Genomic DNA, 25,048 nt, shown 5'->3' on the forward strand with positions numbered 1-25,048 from the left:
GTCATAGTTTTGAAGTCTTCACTATTATTCTACAATGTAAAAAATAGTAAAAATAAAGAAAAAACCTTGAATGAATAGTTGTGTCAAAACCTTTGACTGGTAGTATATACACTACCGTTCAAAAGTTTGGGGTCACTTAGAAATGTCCTTGTTTTCGAAAAAAATGCACATTTTTTGTCCATTAAAATAACAGAAATACAGTGTAGACATAGTTAATGTTGTAAATGGCTATTGTAGCTGGAAACAGCTGATTTTTAATGGAATATCTACATAGGCGTACAGAGGCCCATTATCAGCAACCATCAGTCCTGTGTTCCAATGGCACGTTGTGTTTGCTAATCCAAGTTTATCATTTTAAAAGGATAAAGGCACTCAATTTGATGTTATTTTAATGGTTAAAAAAATGCTTTTCTTTCGAAAACAAGGACATTTCTAAGTGACCCCAAATGTTTGAAAGGTAGTGTATTTAGTGCATTAGGAAAGTATTCAGACCCCTTGACTTTTTCCACATTTTGTTATGTTACAGCCTTATTCTAATATTGATTAAATATTTTTTCCCCTCCTCAATCTACACACAATACCCAGTAATGACAAACCAAAAACATGTTTTTTTTAGAAATGTTTGCAAATGTATAAAAAAAATTATGACTGAAATATCACATTTACATAAGTATTCAGACCCTTTACTCTGTTGAAGCACCATTGGCAGTGATTACAGCCTCTAGTTTTCTTGGGTATGACACTACAAGCTTGGAACACCAGTGTTTGGGTAGTTTCTCAATTTCTTCTCTGTAGATCCTCTCAAGCTCTGTCAGGTTGGATGGGGAGCGTCGCTGCACAGCTATTTTCAGGTCTCTCCAGAGATGTTCGATCGGGTTCAAGTCGGTGCTCTGGCTGGATCACTCAAGGACATTCAGAGACTTGTCCCGAAAGTCACTCCTGCGTTGTCTTGTCTGTGTGCTTAGGGTCGTTGTCCTGTTGGAAGGTGAACCTTAGCCTCCAGTCTGAGGTCCTGAGAGCTCGGGAGCAGGTTTTCATCAAGGATCGCTCTGTACTTTGCTCTGTTCATCTTTCCCTCGATCCTGACTAATCTCCCAGTCCCTGCCGCTGAAAAACATCCCCACAGAATGAAGCTGCCACCACCATGCTTCACCGTAGGGATGGTGCGAGGTTTCCTCCAGACGTGACACCTGGCATTCAGGCCAAATAGATCAATCTTGGCTCTCATCAGACCAGATAATCTTGTTTCTTATGGTCTGAGAGTCCTTTAGATGCCAAACTCCAAGCGGGCTGTCATGTGCCTTTTACAGAGGAGTGGTTTCCGTCTGGCCACTCTACCATTAAGGCCTGATTGGTGGAGTGCTGCAGAGATGGTTGTCCTTCTGGAAGGTTCTCCCATCTCCACAGTGGAACTCTGGAGCTCTGTCAGAGTGACCATCGGGTTCTTGGTCACCTCCCTGGCCAAGGACCTTCTCCCCCGATTGCTCAGTTTGGCACGGCGGCCAGCTCTATGGAGTCTTGGTGGTTCCAAACTTCTTCCATTTAAGAATGATGGAGACCACCTAGTTCTTGGGGACCATCAATGCTGCAGAAAATGTTTAATACCCTTCCCCAGATCTGTGCCTCGACACATTCCTGTCTCGGAGCTCTACGAAGAATTCCTTCGACCTCATGGCTTGGCTTTTGCTCTGACATGCACTGTCAACTGTGGGACCTTATACATGTATAGACAGGAGTGTGCCTTTCCAAATCATTTCCAATCAATTGAATTTACCACAGGTGGACTTCAATCAAGTTGTATAAACATCTCAAGGATGATCAGTGGAAACAGGATGCACCTGAGCTAAATTTTGAGTCTCATAGCAAAGGGTCTGAAAAATTACGTAAATAAGGTATTTCAGTTTTTTATTTGTAATACATCTGCAAAAATGTCTAAAAATCTGTTTTTGCATTGTCATTATGGGGTGTTGTGTGAAGGTTGATGAGGGAAAATGAATTGTAATCCATTTCAAAATAAGGCTGTAACGTAACAAAATGTTGAAAAAGTGAAGGGGTCTGAATACTTTCCGAATACACTGTATATTTATAATAAAACAAAAACAAACGTCTAAGAAAAATATAATAGTAAACAAATAATATATAAAAATGGGACAAGGATTCATATACAGTGGGGGAAAAAAGTATTTAGTCAGCCACCAATTGTGCAAGTTCTCCCACTTAAAAAGATGAGAGAGGCCTGTAATTTTCATCATAGGTACACGTCAACTATGACAGACAAAATGAGAATCTTTTTTCCAGAAAATCACATTGTAGGATTTTTTATGAATTTATTTGCAAATTATGGTGGGAAATAAGTATTTGGTCAATAACAAAAGTTTCTCAATACTTTGTTATATACCCTTTGTTGGCAATGACACAGGTCAAACGTTTTCTGTAAGTCTTCACAAGGTTTTCACACACTGTTGCTGGTATTTTGGCCTTTTCCTCCATGCAGATCTCCTCTAGAGCAATGATGTTTTGGGGCTGTCGCTGGGCAACACGGACTTTCAACTCCCTCCAAAGATTTTCTATGGGGTTGAGATCTGGAGACTGGCTAGGCCACTCCAGGACCTTGAAATGCTTCTTACGAAGCCACTCCTTCGTTGCCCGGGCGGTGTATTTGGGATCATTGTCATGCTGAAAGACCCAGCCATGTTTCATCTTCAATGCCCTTGCTGATGGAAGGAGGTTTTCACTCAAAATCTCACGATACATGGCCCCATTCCTTCTTTCCTTTGCAGAAAAACAGCCCCAAAGCATGATGTTTCCACCCCCATGCTTCACAGTAGGTATGGTGTTCTTTGGATGCAACTCAGCATTCTTTGTCCTCCAAACACGACGAGTTGAGTTTTTACCAAAAAGTTATATTTGGTTTCATCTGACCATATGACATTCTCCCAATCCTCTTCTGGATCATCCAAATGCACTCTAGCAAACTTCAGACGGGCCTGGACATGTACTGGCTTAAGCAGGGGGACACGTCTGGCACTGCAGGATTTGAGTCCCTGGCGGCGTAGTGTGTTACTGATGGTAGGCTTTGTTACTTTGGTCCCAGCTCTCTGCAGGTCATTCACTAGGTTCCCCCGTGTGGTTCTGGGATTTTTGCTCACCGTTCTTGTGATCCCACGGGGTGAGATCTTGCGTGGAGCCCCAGATCGAGGGAGATTATCAGTGGTCTTGTATGTCTTCCATTTCCTAATAATTGCTCCCACAGTTGATTTCTTCAAACCAAGCTGCTTACCTATTGCAGATTCAGTCTTCCCAGCCTGGTGCAGGTCTACAATTTTGTTTCTGGTGTCCTTTGACAGCTCTTTGGTCTTGGCCATAGTGGAGTTTGGAGTGTGACTGTTTGAGGTTGTGGACAGGTGTCTTTTATACTGATAACAAGTTCAAACAGGTGCCATTAATACAGGTAACGAGTGGAGGACAGAGGAGCCTCTTAAAGAAGAAGTTACAGGTCTGTGAGAGCCAGAAATCTTGCTTGTTTGTAGGTGACCAAATACTTATTTTCCACCATAATTTGCAAATAAATTCATAAAAAATCCTACAATGTGTTTTTCTGGATTTTTTTTTCTCAATTTGTCTGTCATAGTTGACGTGTACCTATGATGAGAATTACAGGCCTCTCTCATCTTTTTAAGTGGGAGAACATGCACAATTGGTGGCTGACTAAATACTTTTTTCCCCCCACTGTATGTGGAGATATGAGAAGTGTACCATAGTGTGTCTGAATAACGTACAGTAGAGGAGTACATGTGTCATCATGTTTCATCATGTGTCATCATGTGTCATCATGTGTCATGTGTCATGTGTCATCATGTGTCATCATGTGTCATCACCATACCTGTGTATGGCAGCAAACAGGTCCTCAGTAGTCCGTGGTGGTACCGTTGTCACCATCTTCTCTGCAGAAGAAATGTCAAACACCTCACCTGAGAGAGAGAGAGAGATTGTAGAGACCTGTGCAGAGACCATACTCCAAACCATATTCCAAGCTGATACGATGGAGAGAAGATTGAAGCAGCCACTGGCCGAGACAGTGACAGAGAGATGAAGACATTAGAAACACAACGAAGGACAGGGAAGAAGGAGAGCGAGCAAAGGTGGAGAAAACATAAAGATAAATGCAGAAACGAGACAGAGTGATAGATAGAGAGAGTGATTGGAAGTCCATGTGCTTCCTGCAGCACTGTCCTTCAGTCAAGGCTGTCAAGGGGGAAGGTGGAGAGGGTCACGGAGAGAGAGAGCTGGAGGGGTGTTTATGGTAATCTCCAACACAGAGGAAGGAGGAAGGTAGAAGTCTTGCAACCCAATTAGAGATCTATGTTTGTTTGTTTTAGTAGGAAAGAGGAGGGGAGAGGGGGGGGAGAAAGAGAGAGAGAGATCCATAACTCACCATTGTCTTCTCTGGAGATCAGGGACCCTGTGGAACTGTTGGTCCCGTCTGTGTCCAGGCTGCACCTCTCCTCCCCTAGTTCCCCCTCCTCCTCCTGGATGAGTAGGTCTGGCAGCAGTGGCACCCCTTTCAGGCTGTCAGTAGACAGAGGACTGCTCAGAGAGTCTCTCCTCTCTTCCAAAGAGAAGCTTTCAAAATCATTGCTGTCCTCCTCCTCCTCCTCCATTGGTCCCCTCCGTCTCTCTTCCTCTTCACCCTCCTCCTCCTCTTTCCTCCCCAGCTTCTGCCAATTTTCTCTCTCTTCCTTCTCTTCTTCCTCCTGCATCACCCAGATTTCCTCCAGTTCTGATCTCCTCAGTTCTGTGTATGACACCGACACACTCTCTGGCAGCCTGGGGGCTTCCTTTCTCTCTGCCTCTCTCTCTGCCTCTATCTCTGCCTCTGCCTCTCTCTCTGCCTCTCTCTCTGCCTCTCTCTCTGCCTCTGCCTCTCTCTCTGTCTCTGCCTCTTTCTCTGTCTCTGTCTCTGTCTCTGTCTCTGTCTCTGTCTCTGTCTCTGTCTCTGTCTCTGCCTCTGTCTCTGTCTCTGTCTCTGTCTCTGTCTCTGTCTCTACCTCTGTCTCTGCCTCTGTCTCTGCCTCTGCCTCTGCCTCCATCTCTAGTGGACAGGACTCCTGCTGTGGCTCTGGTACACATGGTTCTGGAGGACAGGGCCTTGGTGGTAACTCTGGTACATAGTAATGTGACTGGTAGAACTTCAGGAAGGGGGATGCGGGCCCTGGCTCCGGCTGAGACTCTGTCTGGGTCTGTGTCTCTGGCTGGGACAGGTTTATCCCCAGTAAGGGTGGTGTCTCTGGGACGTAGGGCTGTGGAGGTGTACCTGTCAGCACGGGTGTTGGTGGTGGTGTGTCTGTCTGGTGTGTCCTCAGCAGGGGCGGGGGCATTATCAGGGAGCGTTTGGGCTTCTTCGGGGCAATGGGAAGCTTCTGTCTGTGGGGGGAGGAGGGGGAGTGGGTAGCAGGGGAGTGTGTGGGTGTGTATGCCCACGCTGAATATTTTGGTTGGCCGTTGGTGAGGCAGGGTGTGGTCTCCTGTCGAGGCGTAGGTTCTCCGTTCTGTAGTGTGTTTTCAGCAGCAGGGCTTTCAAACACTGCTCTCAGTGGTCGAGAGCCGCTCTCTGGGGTTCCATCTTCAGCCTCAGTAAGCATGGCATCAATCCTCCTGACACTCTCTAACACGGCGCTGGTTAGTGTGGCATCCAAGCCCTCCCCTCTGTCCTGGGTGCTGGTTAGCGTTACGCCATTTAGCTTAGCTTCGGTGCTCTCTGTGCCATGCTGGGCATCATTAGTTGGCGTAACATTGGTAAGCATAATGCTAGTTAGCGTAGCATCATTGCTGTCTTGGCTATGCTCAACATTAGCTGATGTATGGTTGGTTAGCATAATGCTAGTTAGGGTAGCATCATTGATTTCTTGGCTCTGTTCGATATTAGCTGATGTAAGGTTGGTTAGCATAATTCTAGTTAGGGTAGCATTATTGCTCTCTTGGCTCTGCTCGACATTAGCTAATGGAGGGTTGGTTAGCATAATGCTAGTTAGGGTAGGATCATTGCTCTCTTGGCTCTGCTCGACATTAGATGATGGAGGGTTGGTTAGCCTCTTGGTAGAGCGCAGAGTGACTCTCTGAAGGGCTTGGGTTGTTATCAGGGGCCGGGGAGTGTGTCCTGGACACACTCTGGAGGGGGGAAGGAGGGGGGAAGGAGGCAGAGGGGTGTGGGTGTAAGGCGGAGGAGGAGGTGGAAGAGAGGGAGGAGGAGGAGGAGGAAGATGAGGAGGGCTGTTGATTGGCAGGTCTGAATCCTCTGTGAGCTCAGGGGAAGGAGGAGGAGGGAATCCTAGCAATGACGTCACCTGACTGGCAGGTGTAACAGGTGAAAAGAAGGGGTGGGGCTGAGTCTGTCGCACTGCACAGGCATGCAAGGGAGGCGGGAGGGAAGGGGGAGAAGGTAGAGGAGGGGGAGAGGGGAGGGTGGGCTGGGGTAGAGGAGGGAGAGGGGAGGGTGGGCTGGGGTAGAGGAGGGGGGAGAGGGAGGGTGGGCTGGGGTAGAGGAGGGGGAGAGGGGAGGGTGGGCTGAGGTAGAGGAGGAGGAGAGGGGAGGGTGGGCTGGGGTAGAGGAGGGGAGAGGGGGGTGGGCTGGGGTAGAGGAGGGGAGAGGGGAGGGTGGGCTGAGGTAGAGGAGGGGGAGAGGGAGGGTGGGCTGAGGGTAGAGGAGGGGGAGAGGGGAGGGTGGGCTGGGGGTAGAGGAGGGGAGAGGGGAGGGTGGGCTGGGGTAGAGGAGAAGGAGAGGGGGAGGGTGGGCTGGGGTAGAGGAGGGGGAGAGGGGGAGGGTGGGCTGAGGTAGAGGAGGAGGAGAGAGAGAGGGTGGGCTGAGGTAGAGGAGTGGGAGAGGGGAGGGTGGGCTGAGGTAGAGGAGGTGGAGAGGGAGGGTGGGCTGGGGTAGAGGAGGGGAGAGGGAGGGTGGGCTGAGGTAGAGGAGGGGGAGAGGAGAGGGTGGGCTGAGGTATTGGAGTGGGAGAGGGGAGGGTGGGCTGGGGTAGAGGAGGGGGAGAGGGGAGGGTGGGCTGAGGTAGAGGAGGGGGAGAGGAGAGGGTGGGCTGAGGTATTGGAGTGGGAGAGGGGAGGGTGGGCTGAGGTAGAGGAGGGGGAGAGGGGAGAGGGTGATAGATGCACAGATGAAGGAGAGGAGGAGAGGGGAGTGATTGTCGTTGAGGGAGGGATGGGTAGGGTGGAGGTAGAGAGGGAAGAGTGTTGGACCCGGGCAGGGGAGGAGGAGAGGGGAGAGGGGTATATCTGGAGTCGGAGGAGGTGTAGGAAGAGAGGGAGGAGGTAGAGGAAAAGGAGGAGAAGGGGGAGGAGAGGAGAGAGGACTTTCTCTCTGGGATGGGGGGTCTTGGCCCTCCTCCCCCTGGGGTAGAACGTGTCCTGGGGAGGGAGGAAGAGGAGGTGAGGGGGAGGGAGGAGGAGATGAGGGGTGAGGACTGTGTTTGGGGTGAGGAGGGTGTGAGGGGTGAAGGGGGTGTGAGGGGTGAGGAGGGGGTTGGAGTGTTGCACTCGCTGGAGTATCCGCTGGAGGTGGAAGAGGCCAGACGCTGGAGTCTCCCTGCATAGGCGGCCATCTTAGGAGAAGAGGCAGCCATTTTAGGAGAAGAGGCGGCCATCTTAGGAGAAGAGGCAGCCACCTTAGGAGAAGAGGCAGCCATTTTAGGTCCCATAAGCAGGCTCACCCCTCCAGCACTGGCTGAGCGGGAGACAGAGGGGTGAGGCTGCTGGGGGCAACGGCTAGCGGGGTAGTTTTGCTCCTGACCAGGGTTGGGCTGTTGGTGGAAGCTGTGGAAGTGAGGGACCTGTTTGATCTGGCTGTCTGTATCAGCACCTGCCCTGCCCCCCCTGCCCAGACTGCTACAGCGGGGGACCCATGGGTCCTCGAACACCCCTGGAGAGACTGGAGGGGAGAGGGGAGCAGGGCTGGGGGCCAGCTCTCTGTCTCCAGGTTCAGTAGGGTTGTAGTCGTAGCACGGCCGTTTCCCCTGGCCAGGTTTACGCCGTAGCGAGGTGGAGCGGGTGGGGGGAGCTGGGGGCCTCTTGGACTTCCTCAGAGAGATACTGCTTGACAGGTTACGGCTGTCTCCATGGAGACCGCGGTGGTCCCGGTTACCGTGGGGACAGCGGTTGCTGCCAGTAGCGTAGTCGGCAGAAATGCAGGCGTGGCTGTGGGACTTGAGCCCCTGCAAGGGGGAGTGTCCGGTGGCATCTGCGTCCTCGGAGCAGAGGGGGCTGCAGTCGGTCTGAGAGGAGGAGGAGGAGGAGGTGGAGGAGAAAGGATGAAGGGGGGACGAGTGGCTGGAGGGTAGGAGGGGCTCGTAGCTCCAGTCCTCCCTGAGCAAGGTGCTCTGAGTCGGGAATCTGCTGCTCCGACCCTCCCCTGACTGGCTCTGGAACTCATGATCCTGGAGGGACAGACAAGACAGGCAGGAGGAACATTAACATGATTACCACCAGAAGTAGTAGTCTCATTAGTACCTTATTACTATTATGAGTTAACTGTATATGATACATCCAGGCCCTATAGCCTGACCATAGAGCAGCATGCCCTATAGCCTGACAATAGAGCAGAATGCCCTATAGCCTGACAATAGAGCAGAATGCCCTATAGCCTGACCATAGAGCAGCATGCCCTATAGCCTGACCATAGAGCAGCATGCCCTATAGCCTGACAATAGAGCAGCATGCCCTATAGCCTGACAATAGAGCAGCATGCCCTATAGCCTGACCATAGAGCAGCATGCCCTATAGCCTGACAATAGAGCAGAATGCTCTCAGTGACTGATTTAGCCCTGGGACACCAGATGGGTGCAATTAACTATCAGGTAGAACAGAAAACCAGTACCCCTTCCCTATCTACAACAGGAAGCCCTATAATATAATAATAATAATAATAATAATAATAATAATAATAATAATAATAATAATAATAATAATATATAGTCACCACAGAGCAGGATGCTGTGTGGCAGAGTGTCCTGTAGGGGGTGCTGAGGCAGCTGCTCTCAGAGCTCAGGGAGGACAGGACGTCCTGAGGGGGGAGGCTGTGGAACCCTTCTCCTCCATCTTCACCCCCCAGGGAGACACTGCCCATGGAAGAGGAGGTGGTGAGGGTGAGGCTGGGGTGAGGGTAAGGCGTGAGGGAGGGGTTAGGGGTGAGGGTCGGGGTGAGAGAGGCCATCAGAGAAGAGATGCCCTGTCCTCTCTGGGCACGGATCCGACGCACCGACGGCTTCACTACTCTACTCTTCTCCTCCCTTTCCTCATCATCTCTCCTCTCCTCCTCCATCAGGCCGGCCTCCTGGGTGTGTGAGGGCGTGAGTGATTTGGTGTTTGAGCGCTGTGCGAGAGAGCTCTGTAGCAGGGCTGTGTTGACACTGCCGGTTCGGTCCAGAGTAGAGTACTGACCAGGCAGAATCACTGATCCACCACACCCTGGATCTTCATCAGCTTCATGTTCTGTAGAGGGGCAGAGGAAGGGGAGGAGAGAGAGAGAGAGAGAGAGAGAGAGAGAGAGAGAGAGAGAGAGAGAGAGAGAGAGAGAGAGAGAGAGAGAGAGAGAGACAGAGAGAGACAGAGAGAGAGAGAGACACAGAGAGAGAGAGAGAGAGAGAGAGAGAGAGAGAGAGAGAGAGAGAGAGAGAGAGAGAGAGAGAGACAGAGAGAGAGAGAGAGACACAGAGAGAGAGAGAGAAAGAGAGAGAGAGAGAGAGAGAGAGAGAGAGAGAGAGAGAGATTATACACTGTACCAAATCCAAGGTCTGGGGTCATAACACACACGAAGTATGATGAGAAGTGACAGTAAAGGTTAGAGCAGTGGTGGGAGAGCCGTACCCAGATCTCTGGTGATGTCATCAGGTATTCCGGTGATGGTCTTGCGGCGTGTGAGTTTGTTCCTGGGTCGACGGGTGTCTGTGTTGGCTAATGCGCGCCGGAAACTAGCCTGACGCTCAAAACTTTCACCTGGATGGAGGGGGTAGAAAGGAATGTTACACACAGTTACACACACAGTTACACACAGACTGAGTAACACAGAAATCTTTATGATTCACTTCTCATACTTATCGTAAGAGTATAGTGAGGTGTGTGTGTGTGTGTGTGTGTGTGTGTGTGTGTGTGTGTGTGTGTGTGTGTGTGTGTGTGTGTGCGTGTGAGCGTGTGTGTGTGCATTGGTGTGCATTTGTCTGTGTGTGTACCAGTGATATTGATGGGTACTATGTACTGTGTGTGTACCACAATATTGACAGGTACTACGTACGATGTATTGTGTGTGATCCAGTGATATTGATGGATACTATGTACTGTGTGTGTACCAGTGATGTTTATGGGTACTATGTACTGTGTGTACCAGTGATTTTGATGAGTACTATGTACTGTGTGTACCAGTGATGTTGATGGGTACTATGTTCTGTGTGTGTACCAGTGATTTTGATGGGTACTATGTACTGTGTGTTTACCAGTAATATTGATGGGTACTATGTACTGTGTGTGTACCAGTGATGTTGATGGGTACTATGTACTGTGTGTACCAGTGATGTTGATGGGTACTATGTACTATATACTGTGTATGTACCAGTGATGTTAATGGGTACTATGTACTTTGTATGCCAGTGATGTTGATGGGTACTATGTACTTTGTGTGTACCATTTATATTAATGGAGTTATGTACTGTGTGTACCAGTGATATTGATGGGTACTGTGTACTGTGTGTGTACCAGTGATATTGATGGGTACTATGTACTTGTGTACCAGTGATATTGATGGGTACTATGTACTTTTGTACCAGTGATATTGATGGGTACTATGTACTGTGTGTGCTAGTGATGTTGATGGGTACTATATATTGTGTGTACCAGTGATATTGATGGGTACTATGTACTTTCTGTACCAGTGATGTTGATGGGTACTATATATTGTGTGTACCAGTGATATTGATGGGTACTATGTACTATGTGTACCAGTGATGTTGATGGGTACTATGTACTATGTGTACTAGTGATGTTGATGGGTACTATGTACTGTGTGTACCATTGATATTGATGGGTACTATGTACTGTGCGTACCAGTGATTTTGATGGGTACTATATACTATGTGTACTAGTGATGTTGATGGGTACTATGTACTATGTGTACCAGTGATATTGATGGGTACTATGTACTGTCTGTACTAGAGATGTTGATGGGTACTATGTACTATGTGTACCAGTGATGTTGATGGGTACTATGTCAGCAGCGATGGCCTGCGCCTGCTGCCTTATCTTCTCCTCTGGTGTCGGCAGGGGGAGGGGCTTAGTCCACTCTGTCTCCTCTGCGACTGTGAGGTCACATCCTTTAGCCGTGATGTCACACCCGTTAACTGTGTCATCAATGGTTTTGTAACAGTTTGACGGAGGACTCAGCGGTGGCCTGAATGAATATGCCAAGAGGTCATCATCTGGCGATGACCCTGTTGACTGGTGGAGAGAGAAAATACAGAGAGGAGTTAACCAAATACACTTAGATTACTACAACTACCACAATGCCCTAGTGGGACCCCAGTAAGCTACTGTAACACAGGCTAACCACTAGCACAGGCTAACCACTATGGAGCCCAGTGAGCTAGCCTATAGCGCACAGTGTTAGCTAAAGGCTATAGTAACTAACTAGCTCAGGCTAGCCCCAGTAGGGCCTGTGGTACCTTTCTCCTCCAGCAGACAGAGAAGCAGGACTGAGACAGACAGTCCATCAGCTTAGACCTCTGAAAGAGGAGAGGAGAGGAGAGGAGAGGAGAGGAGAGGAGAGGAGAGGAGAGGAGAGGAGAGGAGAGGAGAGGAGAGGAGAGGAGAGGAGAGGAGAGGAGAGGAGAGGAGAGGAGAGGAGAGGAGCAGATTAAAAATAGATCTGTTGATAAGTCTCCTACACTACAGTTATGACTATGTTGATGGCATCCCTGTCTCACCAGCAGATGTCAGTAAGTCTCCTACAATACAGTTATGACTATGTTGATGGCATCCCTGTCTCACCAGCAGATTATGCAAAAACCATAAACTGCTATGATGAAACTGGCTCTCATGAGGACCACCACAGGAATGGAAGACCCAGAGTTACCTCTGCTGCAGAGGATAAGTTCATTAGAGTTACCAGCCTTAGAAATTGCAGCCCAAATAAATGCTTCACAGAGTTCAAGTAACATCTCAACATCAACGGTTCAGAGGAGACTGTGTGAATCAGGCCTTCATGGTCGAATTGCTGCAAAGAAACCACTACTAAAGGACACCAATAAGAAGAAGAGACTTGATTGGCCAAGAAACATGAGCAATGGACATTAGACATTACAGTTGTCCTTTGGTCTGGAATCCAAATTGGAGATTTTTGTGGGTGAACGGATGATCTCTGCATGTGTATTTCCCACCATAAAGCATGGAGGAGGAGGTGTTATGGTGTGGGGGTGCTTTGCTGGTGACACTGTCAGTGATTTATTTAGAATTCAAGGCACACTTAACCAGCATGGCAACCACAACATTCTGCAGCGATACGCCATCCCATCTCGTTTGGACTCAGTGGGACTATCAATTGTTTTTCAACAGGACAATGACCCAACACACCTCCAGGCTGTGTAAGGGCTAATTTACCAAGAAGGAGAGTGATGGACTGCTGCATCAGATGACCTGGCCTTCACAATCCCCCGACCTCAACCCGATTGAGATGGTTTGGGATGAGTCGGACGGCAGAGTGAAGGAAAAGCAGCCAACAAGTGCTCAGCATATGTGGGAACTCCTTCAAGACTGTTGGAAAAGCATTCCAGGTGAAGCTGGTTGAGAGAATGCCAAGAGTGTGTAAAGCTGTCATCAAGGCAAAGGGTGGCTATATTAAAGAATCTCAAATATAAAATATAATTTAAATTGTTTAACACTTTTTTGGTTACTACATGATTCCATATGTGTTATTTCATAGTTTTGATGTCTTCACTATTATTCTACAATGTAGAAAATAGTAACAATTATGAAAAACCCTGGAATGAGTAGATGTGTCCATGTTATGTGGGCAGCTTGTCTCTCCCTTTTCTGTTTCCCTTCCTCCTTGTTTTGTCCCCTCTTTGTCTGTTGTATCTGTATGTGTGTTTGTCCCCTTTATGTGGGTGTGTCTGGAGTGGATCGGGGGGCGTGCTCAGGATCTGCCTCTCCTGTGCAGCTGCGGGTTGTTTCCAGTGATTCCTGCCTACGCAGCTGCATCCTATTCTCTCATCAACCTGCACTACTAATTCCTGGGCATGGCTTTCCACCGGCGCCAGATCGTTGTTCTTACTAGAGCGGTAACTTGGCTCACCAGTAGAGTTGAATTGTCTTTGTCTTCAGCCTGGCTTTTTACTCTCCTTAACCTGTCATTTGTTTTGTCTTCAGTTCAGACATACCTCCCTGCCTGCCTGCCTTCGTGCCTGCCTGCCTGCCTCAGCCTCTCCTTCCTCCAGAGCCGACTAGCCCACTCTGTTCCTTTTCTTCAGTAGTTTTTTGGACTAAGACAAATTGAACTTTTATTAAAATAATTTTTGTTTCCTCCACTCCCTTAGTCGTGTTTGTTTCTCTGAGTGCTGGGTTGAACCATAGCGTAACAGTCCAAACTTTTGAACTGTACTGTATATAAAAAAGTGCAAATCAATCCCAGAACAATAGCAAAGGACCTTGTGAAGATGCTGGAGGAAACCGGTACAAAAGTATCAATATCCACAGTAAAACGAGTCATATATTGACATAACCTGAAAGGCCGCTCAGCAAGGAAGAAGCCAATGCTCCAAAACAGCCATAAAAAAGCCAGACTACGGTTTGCAACTGCACATGGAGACAAAGAGCGTACCTTTTGGAGAAATGTCCTCTGATTAAACAAAAATATAACTGTTTGGCCATAATGACCATCGTTATGTTTGGAGGAAAAAGGGGAACGCTTGCAAGCCGAAGAACACCATCCCAACCGTGAAGCACAGGGGTGGCAGCATCATGCTGTGGGGGTGCTTTGCTGCAGGAGGGACTGGTGCACTTCACAAAATAGATGGCATGATGCGGAAGGAAACTGATGTGGATATATTGAAGCAACATCACAAGACATCAGTCAGGAAGTTTAAAGCTTGGTCGCAAATGGGTCTTCCAAATGGACAATGACCCCAAGCATACTTCCAAAGTTGTGGCAAAATGGCTTAAGGACAACAAAGTCAAGGTATTGGAGTGGCCATCACAAAGCCCTGACATCAATCTTATAGAAAATGTGTGGGCAGAACTGAAAAAGCGTGTGCGAGCAAGGAGGCCTACAAACCTGACTCAGTTACACCAGCTCTGTCAGGAGGAATGGGTCAAAATTCACCCAACTTATTGTGGGAAGGCTTCCCGTAACATTTGACCCAAGTTAAACAATTGAAAGTCAATGCTACCAAATACTAATTGAGTGTATGTAAACATCTGACCCACTGGGAATGTGATGAAATAAATAAAAAGCTGAAATAAATCATTCTCTCTACTATTATTCTGACATTTCACATTCTTAAAATAAAGTGGCGATCCTAACTGACCTAAGACAGGATAATTTTTACTAGGATTAAATGTCAGGAATTGTGAAAAACTGAGTTTAAATGTATTTGGCTAAGGTTTAAATGTATTCCGACTTCAACTGTATATATCACTGATCAGTCTTATAGTCTAACAGTGTAACTCACTGACTGACTGGACTGATGGGAATGAAGAGCAACAGGCTGGTTTACTGTCACGTTGCTCCCCTCCGGCGCTCTGATTCGCCGGTCTACTGAGCCACCGGTCTGAGCGCACCACCTCGGCAACACAGGAATGGAAATCCAACGCACCCTAATCGCCCTCCAGCGCACCTGCACCTCATCATCTCATCACCACCCCTATTTAGCCCTGGACTGTTCAGTGTTGTGTTGTGTGTGTGTGTGATTGTTAGTGTCTTGTTGTGTACTCGCTCTTTGTTGTTCTCTTGCTCAGTGTTAAGTAAACCTTTACATTTTACATGTACATTGTTGTTGTCTGCGTCCTGCCTCTTCGTATCCTCAGTACTCGTCACAGTTACACACACACACGCACACACACAGAGAGAGACCCAATGAGAGACCCCATGTCCCGTGATATCCTCTGACCCGGGTTCAGGTTGTTTGGGTTGTTAATTAAGTTGTCATGAGGTTGTGTTCCAATCATTAGTTTATCTCCTGAAGTCTTCCCCAGTCGACCACTGAGAGAGAGGTGTGTGTGTGTGTGTGTGTGTGTGTGTTTACCTTTTTCCGGCGTGTTTCCTTCCTGCCCTTGTCATCATGCAGCCTGGCCTCTGATAGGCTAGGGCTGAGGTAGGCGGGGTTTTGGGAGAAGTACTGTGAACTGCCGTACCCATCTCTCCTTAGCTTCTTGTTGCAATCTGGAACACACACACACACACACACACACACACACACACAGGACAGCTCGTTAATTATCAAATATAGGACCATGAAGAAGGAAATATGTATTGCACATATACATATACGTAAACAGCATTTGGATCAGAGATGTGTTTTGAGAGAGTAACTCCAGCTGTGTCGAATGGAACAAGGACATTTTCTCGACTATTCCCTTCTTTCTCCCTCTACTCTCTATGTTTTTCTCACTCTCTCTCTCTCTCTCTCTCTCTCTCTCTCTCTCTCTCTCTCTCTCTCTCTCCCTCTCTCTCTCTCTCGCTCTCTCTCTCTCTCTCTCTCTCTCTCTCTCCCCCTCTCTCTCTCTCTCGCCCTCTCTCTCTCTCTCTCTCTATCTCTCTCTCTCCCCCTCTCTCTCTCTCTCTCGCCCTCTCTCTCTCTCTCTCGCTCTCTCTCTCAGTAATTAGCTCATCTTTTCTACAGCGCTCTTACTCACTGCTGCTGCTGACATCAGGATAAAATCACACACACACACACACACACACACACACACACACACACACACACACACACACACACACACACTATAGAAATCTATTTTACAGCAGCTTATGAGTACATAGCAGCAGTGATAGATGGATGAGTATCTCTGACAGTGATGTATTCACTCCCCAGAGATAGAAACCAGAGCAAAGGAAATGACCTACATTCAACAGAGAAGGAATGAAAGAAGAGGAGGGAGAGAGGAGAGAGAGAGAGAAAGAGGAGCAGTGATGGAGGAGGGAGAGAGGAGGGAGAGAGGAGAGAGAGAGAAAGGAGGAGGAGTGATGGAGTAGGGAGAGAGGAGGAGAGAGGAAGGAGAGAGAAAGAGGAGGAGTGATGGGAGGAGGGAGAGAGGAGAAGGGAGAGAGGAGGGAGAGAGGAGAGAGAGAGAAAGAGGAGTGATGTCTGTCTGTCTGTCTGTGTGTGTGTGTGTGTGTGTGTGTGTGTGTGTGTGTGTGTGTGTGTGTGTGTGTGTGTGTGTGTGTGTGTGTGTGTGTGTGTGTGTGTGTGTGTTAAACACAAACACACACACACACACACACACACAGACACACACACACCATTGTCACTCTCTGGCTGTTGTTTTTCAGGGTCCAATGGACGAGAGGAGCAGCAGGTAGCGTAAAATTAGTGAAGCTTTTAATATGTCTATATGTTTAATATTTGATTTATATATTGTATTAATTTATCATATCAATTTTATTTGTATAATGGAGGGAAGCCTCTCCTTCCAAATGCATCTGTTTGTCTGTACAAGGACAAACAGATAAATGTGTTCCCTATATGTTTGTATTCACACTGAAAGAGTCTAGCCACTGAGCTAGATAGAAATAGACTAATCTCTAATCAGTCCTCTATATAAATAAACTACAGCTGTCTAATTCATTTTCTTCCTGAAGTGTGCCCTCCTTCACTCCCTCTCGGGGATTTAAAACCATTGGATTGGTATAAGCATTGGCTAAACAGACAGAGGGAGTTAACACCATGTTTATAACACCGGTCCATTCGGGGCACAAACTGATTGAAACAACGTTGGTTCTGCTTCATTTCAACAACAAAAAATTCAATGTGATGATGTTGATTCAATATGGAAACTGATTGGATTTGTAAAAAGTCATCACAGTAAAAGGATTTGAGGCATTTTGGTATTTTTTCACCCAACTTTTAACCTAAATCCAATGACATGGCTAACATTTGCTGTTGATTTCATATTGAATTTACGTCAGTTGACAATTAAATCAAATGTATACAAATTAGACGTTAAACTGACTTCTGTGCCCAGTGGGTAGTGAGGTCTTTAGGTAGATCCCTCACCTACCACCTCTAACATGACCCTTCCTCCCTGACCCCTGACATCTTACCTCTGAGTATGGTGCGGCGGTGATCGACACAGGAGGGCCGTGTCTCCTGCTGAGGCTTCTGGGAAGTGTAGTGTACTGACCACTTTCTTTCATCGTCCAGACTGACAGCTAGAGAGCGAGATGGAGAGAGAGAAAGAGAGAGAGAGAGAGAGAGAGAGAGATGGAGAGAGAGAGAGAGAGCGAGAGAGAGAGAGAGAGAGAGAGAGAGAGAGACAGAGAGAGAGACAGAGAGAGAGATACAGAGACAGAGAGAGAGACAGAGAGAGAGATACAGAGACAGAGAGAGAGACAGAGACAGAGAGGGAGACAGAGACAGACAGAGAGATAGAGATACAGAGACAGAGAGAGAGAGACAGAGACACAGAGAGAGACAGAGACATAGAGAGATAGAGAGAGAGACAGAGACAGAGACAGAGACAGAGACAGAGACAGAGACAGAGACAGAGAGACAGAGAGAGACAGAGACATAGAGAGACAGAGAGAGACAGAGACAGAGACAGAGACAGAGAGATAGAGATACAGAGACAGAGACAGAGACAGAGACAGAGACAGAGAGAGACAGAGACATAGACAGAGAGAGAGAGAGAGAGAGACGAGAGAGAGAGAGAGAGAGAGAGAGAGAGAGAGAGAGAGAGAGAGAGAGAGAGAGAGAGAGAGAGAGAGGGAGAGAGGGAGAGAGACAGAGAGGTAGAGGGAGAAAGATGGGAACAAGAGAGAGAAAGAGGGATATTTATTTTAATTCAATACAACACAGACACAGGCACACACACACACACACACACATGCACGCGCAACCACAAATACAGATTTCCTCCCAAATTACAAATAATACCATTGTATGTGGGTAGTCTTTAAAGATTTTACCTACAACTGTGTTTTAGTGTGTGTGTGAACGTGGGTGTGTGTGTGTGTGTGTGTGGTCTTGTGACCACAGTAGAGAGAAGGGAACAGAGAGGATTGGGAAAATTCAGCCTATTATCTACATGCTCTTACAGTCTCCCGTAAAGCCAGTGTGTCTATGTATGCAGACGTCTCAACACATTTAACATTTTAGTCATTTAGCAGACGCTCTTATCCAGAGCGACTTACAGTTAGTGAGTGCATACATTTTTCATACTGGCCCCCACGTGGGAAACGAACCCACAACCCTGGCGTTGCAAGCGCCACGCTCTACTAACTGAGCTACAGGGGACTGTACACGTCAGCTACTACAGCGAGGTGAAATCACTGCGACACTTAACAAAGAGCTGCAGTTCGTTTCAGAATGGGTGGCAAGGAACAAGTTAGTCCTAAATATTTCAAAAACTAAAAGTATTGTATTTGGGACAAATCATTCACTAAACCCTAAACCTCAACTAAATCTTGTAATAAATAATGTGGAAATTGAGCAAGTTGAGTTGACTAAACTGCTTAGAGTAACCTCGGATTGTAAACTGTCATGGTCAAAACATGTTGATGCAACAGTAGCTAAGATGGGGAGAAGTCTGTCCATAATAAAGCGTTACTCTGCCTTCTTAACAACGCTATCAACAGGGCAGGTCCTAGTTTTGTCACACCTGGACTACTGTTCAGTCATGTGGTCAGGCGCCAGAAAGAGGGACCTCTGAAAATTACCATTGGCTCAGAACAGGGCAGCACGGCTGGCCCTTAAATGTACACAGAGTGCTAACATTAATAATATGCATGTAAATCTCTTCTGGCTCAAAGTGAAGGAGAGATTGACTTCATCACTACTTGTTTTTGTAAGAAGTGTTGACATGCTGAATGCACCGAGCTGTCTGTTTAAACTACTAGCACACAGCTCAGACACCCATGCATACCCTACAAGACATGCCACCAGAGGTCTCTTTAAAATCCCCAAGTCAAGAACAGACTATGGGAAGCGCACAGTACTACATAGAGCCATGACTACATGGAACTGTATTCCACATCAGGTAACTGATGCAAGCAGTAAAATCAGATTGAAAAAACAGATACAAATACTGTGAAGAGACACACACACCAGTGGCGGTCGGTGCCGTTTAAGATGAGGGAGGACGATTTTTTTTTAATGAGCATGGCCTTATTTCTATTACAGCATATTGGATGACTGTCATTCATATTCCATTCACCCAGCTCAATGTAACATCGATAGGTTTCAGCTACTACATGATACTCAAATTTTCCCCGTACCCATCATGAGGTTGCTATGAATGAAAGCATACAACGTACTGTAGGTCGAGAGACACATTTGAGGTGACAGATGGTGACACATGGACAGACAGTGACATTCAATACCACCTTGCACACTCTTGCCTGCATCTAGCTGATCTAGGGCGTTAGCGTTAGCATTAACGTTAACGTTAGCATCTAGCGTTATCATTAGTCCAACAGCTGCAAATGAGAGTTTCTATTGGACAAATTCAAGTATGTTTATCTCCGTTTTGTTCGGTTTGCTTCCGTTTAAGAAGCAATTTTTCAACAGAATCGGCAGAATGAATACACCCCTGATCACGCGTAAACACAGTTCACTTTCATAGCAGCCACGTTGTATTCCTTCTCACATCTAAGCGCTCTCCTCCTCTCACCGCTTCCCTTTGCTTGTGGACTTCAATGCAAAACACATCAGCTGTATGTGACCAGGCAAAAAAAAATATTTCTAAGCCAAACCGCTACACACAGCCTACATCGTTGTCACAATATTAGCTAAAGTAACGTCACAGTCAGCATAGCTAATAGAACTAATGCGTTAGTAATGCAGTAACGTTACAGTGTAGCAGTAACACCGGTGGGTCCCGGTGGCAATAAATTAGTAATACCAAAAGCTTACCTTGACTTGGTAAAATAGCGTGTTTTAATCAATTATTTGGTGACGTTATTATATTTAGTATAGTTTTATCTAAAAAATGATAACTTTTTTAATGTTTTACCATTTTAATTTTTATGAAATTCACTGAGGAGGATGGTCCTCCCCTTCCTCCTCTGAGGAGCATCCACTGACACACAGTTTCTTTTTGCAACTCTGCCTAGGTCAGCATCCCGGAGTTGCCTCTTCACTGTTGACGTTGAGACTGGTGTTTTGAGGACCTGTGAGGTGTCTGTTTCTCAAACTAGACACTCTAATGTATTTGTCCTCTTGCTCAGTTGTGCACCGGGGCCTCCCACTCCTCTTTATATTCTGGTTAGAGCCAGTTGGCGCTGTTCTGTGAAGGGAGTAGTACACAGCGTTGTACGAGATCTTGAGTTTCTTGGCAATTTCTCGCATGGAATAGCCTTCATTTCTCAGAACAAGAATATACTGACGAGTTTCAGAAGAAAGTTATTTGTTTCTGGCTATTTTGAGCCTGTAATCGAACCCACAATTGTTGATGCTCCAGATACTCAACTAGTCTCAAGAAGGACAGTTGAATTGCTTCTTTAATCAGCGCAACAGTTTTCAGCTGTGCTAACATAATTGCAAAAGGGTTTTCTAATGATCAATTAGCCTTTTAAAATGATAAACTTGGATTAGCAAACACAACGTGCCATTGGAACACAGGACTGATGGTTGCTGATAATGGGCCTCTGTACGCCTATGTAGATATTCCATAAAAAAGGGGAGACAAGAAAGGGGAGACAAGAAAGGGGAGACAAGGGGGACCTGGCTGGGGAGGAAGGGGGGAGGGGAGGAGACCTGGCTGGGTTATATATCCATGGCCTGGTGATATGAACCTCCTTAGAATGAAACACCTCTAACACATTCACACACACTCTTCTGTTTCGCCCTCTCCTCTCTCCTCTCAGCACAAGTCAAGGTGACCTAGGAGAAACACTGCACTGAGTATTGGGGACGTGTGCACACAACTTCTTTCACACACACACACACAAACACACACACACACACACACACACACACACACACACACACACACACACACACACACACACACACACACACACACACACACACACACACACACACACACACACACACACACACAAGTGCATGCATGCCTGCATTCACGTACTCATGCACACTCTCACACACACACGGACGCATGCACACACACTCACTCTCTCACACACAAACAAACACACACACATGCACCCACGTATATATACACACACACCTCTAGCATCTTCTTTGCACGTTGTCCTGGAGCTCCTCTGGACCAGCGAGGTCACTCCATACACAAGCCTCTCAATCTGACAGAAGTTGAGTAATTCAGATTCAGATACATCTCACTCCCTCCTCACACACATTCTCTCAACCCTCAGACTCTCACACCAACCACCTCTCACAGTCTCACTGCAGAATTAGATGTTTATCCACAGTTATCCAAACGTCATATTTTCAAAGTTGTTCCAAATGTCACATTTAGAAAGTTAAGGGTTAAGGTTTTTGATAGGGTAAAACATTACGTTAAGGCACTCATTCCGAATGGTTAAGGTAAGGGTCAAGGTTCGGGACAGGAAAAATAAAAATACATGTGTACCACTGGGATCAAACACGCAACCTTCTGATGCAGTCATGGGATTACCAGCCAGGACACCCATGATACAAGTCTATATTCGCCGTCTAGCCATGTCTGAGGACGTCGGGAGATGACGTGGAAACCGGCCACTAGGGCTGCCTCTGGTGCCAAATGTCACATGTTTGAATCCAGCGATATACGTTTAATTTTAATTTTAGTTTTAAGCCTATCCCAAACCTTAACCCGTACCTTAACCATTCAGAGTTAATGCCTGAACATAACCTTAAACACTAACGTTTGAGAAACATGAATGAATGTCTAACTCAGACATGAGACAGTGTGAGTTAGTTGGGGATTACAACCAACAGTCTTGAAGGCAGTACCCGACGTCCTCAGGACATGGATGTACAATCCAATTTCGAAGTCACTCTTGAGCAATCTGCCTGCTCACAGAGACACCCCCCCTAACACACCCCTGTCACAGAATAGTCATACAGTGTCTTACCGCTGTTGTTCCTGTTGAAGTACTTCAGGACAGATTTGAGAGCCAAGCTGATGAACACCATGACTGAGGCTGAGGTGTGTGTGTGTGAGTGTGTTATCCCTCTCCAGCGATGGATAGAACGATCCCCGGGTCGCTCCTCTATTAGAGGTGTGGCAAGAAACAAGGATGAGGAGGAGGAGAGGAGGATGTGAAGAGATCGAGGCAAAAGCACTGCCACACGACTCACACTGCGCCACTCTTCTCCTCCCTCCCTCCCTCCCTCCCTCCCTCACTTTCTCTCCCTATCCGCTCTCAGTGAGAAATGCGCCCACCTTCACTGCTTCCCGACACACACACACACACACACACACAACACACACACACACACACACACACACACACACACACACACACACACACACACACACACACCTCTTGTGTTATAGTGGAGTACAGCAGTTATAAACTAGGTGCTTTTGGACCTCTGCCTGCTCAGTTTACAGTCAGTCTACTACCCATATTACATACATATTAACAGAAATTATATTAACACATATTAACATAAATTATATTAACACATATTAACATTCCCTCCCTTCTCCTCCTCCTCCACTCCTTTTCCATTGCACCCCTCCCTTTCCCCACCCATAATAGTGGAACTACACAATGCCTCTCCCTCCCTCCCTCCCTCCCTCCCTCCCTACCTCCCTCCCTCCCAGTGATGGATGTTTCATCTAAACCTGCAGCTTGTCTCATCACCATAGAGACCATGCCAGCCCCCCCTCCCTCACCTGCACCCCACACACACACACACACACACACACACACACACACACACACAGAGCAGACATACACTGATCTGAATCTGCTGCAGTGACAGTCCTGGTAGGGACATCTGGCAAGGTGAGAGGGAATAAACCTTTTTTGATTCTGCCATGACTACACACACACACACACACACACACACACACCACAAACACACAGACACACAGACACACACACACACACACACACATACACACAGACACACACACACACACACAACACACACAACACACACAAACACACACACAAACACACAGACACACACACACACAATCACACATACACACACACACATGTTCGGAAGCACATGTGTGTGTACACACACACACTGCAGAATGTTGGCAGGAGTCCAGTATGTTTCTCTTTCATGTAGAGTGTAGAGTGTAGAGCTCCGATGATCAAGGTCGTCCTCAGATACTGCATTACACACACAAACACACACGCGCACACACACACACACACACACACACACACGCGCACACGACACACACACACACACACACACACACACCACAAACACACACACACACACACAAACACACACGCGCACACACACACAACACCTCCAGCCAAGCTTGTGCCAGTTAGTGTAACTAGGACACCAGTTTTAATCATGTTTTAAATGTGTTCACTTACTGGGATGAGGCTAGTATCATTTAATCATGTTACAAATGTGTTCACTTACTCAAATAAAATAAAAATGTATTTGCCACGTGCTTTGAAAACAGACTAACAGTGAAATGCTTACTCACTTCCCAACGATGGAGAGAGAAGAAAAAGATCAATGATAACTTGGCGCTCCGGTACCGGTAAATATTTACAACATTTTGATGTGTTACAAAGTGGGGTGGGGGGGACAATGCAAATAGTCCGGGTAAACATGATTAGCTGTTCCGGTACCGCTTTCCGTGCGGTAGCAGAGAGAACAGTCTTTGACTTGGGTGGGTGGAGTTTGACAATTTTTAGGGCCTTCCTCTGACACCGCCTGGTATAGAGGTCCTGGATAGCAGGGAGCTCGGCCCCAGTGATGTACTGGGCCATACGCATCACCCTCTGTAGTGCTTCGCGGTCGGATGCCAGTCAGTTACCATACTAAGTGGTGATGCAGCCAGTCAAGATGCTCTCAATGGTGCAGCTGTACAACTTTGAGGATCTGAGGGCCCATGACAAATATTTTCAGCCTCCTGAGGGGGAAGAGGTGTTGTCGTGCCTTCACAACTGTGTTGGTGTATGTGGACCATGATAATTCCTTAGTGATGTGGACACAGAGGAAGTTGAAGCTCTCAACCTGCTCCACTACAGCCCCGTCAATGTAAATGGGGTCGTGCTCAGCCCTCCGCTTCCTGTAGTCCATGATCAGCTCCTTTGTCTTGTTGATGTTGAAGAAGAGGTTGTTGTCCTGGCACCACACTGCCAGGTCTCGGACCTCCTCCCTATAGACCGTCTCATCGTCGTCGGTGATCAGGGCTACCACCGTCATGTCGTCTGCAAATGTAATGACGGTGTTGAAGTCGTGTGCGGCCACGCTGTCCTGGGTGAACAGGGAGTTCAGGAGGGGACTAAGCATGCACCCTGGATGTGTTGTTGCGTCAGGAAGTCCAGGATCCCGTTGCAGAGGGAGGTATTTAATCCCAGGGTCCTTAACTTAGTGATGAGTTTAGAGGGTACTATGGTGTTGAATGCTGAGTTGTAGTCAACGAACAGCATTCTCACATAGGTGTTCCTTTTGTCCAGGTGAGAAAGGGCAGTGTGGAGTTCAATAGAGATTGCATCATCTGTAATTCGACCCAATTTTCAGGCTAACCAAGAGGAAACGCTGGCGTTACAGAGGCAAGATGCCTCTTCCCTCCATTCTACTGGCCAGTCACTTGATAATAAAATGGATGATCGATCGCAGATTTGCTACCAACGGGACTCTCGAAACTGTAATATTCTTTGCTTTTCTGAAACATGTCTCTTTGACAAGATACCCCCCATGGCTATCCGACGCAATGGATT

General features: G+C 47.1%; 1 protein-coding gene across 1 annotated transcript in view; it reads right to left on the reverse strand.

Annotated features, from left to right (window-relative positions):
- The window catches only part of LOC121544230 (NHS-like protein 1), a 40,442-nt gene that overhangs the window by 4,857 nt on the left and 10,537 nt on the right, over positions 1-25,048 (reverse strand). Inside the window, exons 2-11 of the mRNA XM_045212615.1 lie at positions 17,309-17,416; positions 15,291-15,427; positions 11,715-11,774; positions 11,241-11,490; positions 9,871-9,999; positions 8,984-9,495; positions 7,122-8,441; positions 5,019-6,446; positions 4,436-4,910; positions 3,884-3,971 (exon numbers count right to left, since the gene is read on the reverse strand). Of these exons, the coding sequence (XP_045068550.1) occupies positions 3,884-3,971; positions 4,436-4,910; positions 5,019-6,446; positions 7,122-8,441; positions 8,984-9,495; positions 9,871-9,999; positions 11,241-11,490; positions 11,715-11,774; positions 15,291-15,427; positions 17,309-17,416 (4,507 nt within the window). The remainder of the gene's footprint in view (positions 1-3,883; positions 3,972-4,435; positions 4,911-5,018; positions 6,447-7,121; positions 8,442-8,983; positions 9,496-9,870; positions 10,000-11,240; positions 11,491-11,714; positions 11,775-15,290; positions 15,428-17,308; positions 17,417-25,048) is intronic.

This window comes from Coregonus clupeaformis, unplaced genomic scaffold (assembly GCF_020615455.1).
Source record: "Coregonus clupeaformis isolate EN_2021a unplaced genomic scaffold, ASM2061545v1 scaf0032, whole genome shotgun sequence".
Lineage (NCBI taxonomy): Eukaryota > Metazoa > Chordata > Actinopteri > Salmoniformes > Salmonidae > Coregonus > Coregonus clupeaformis.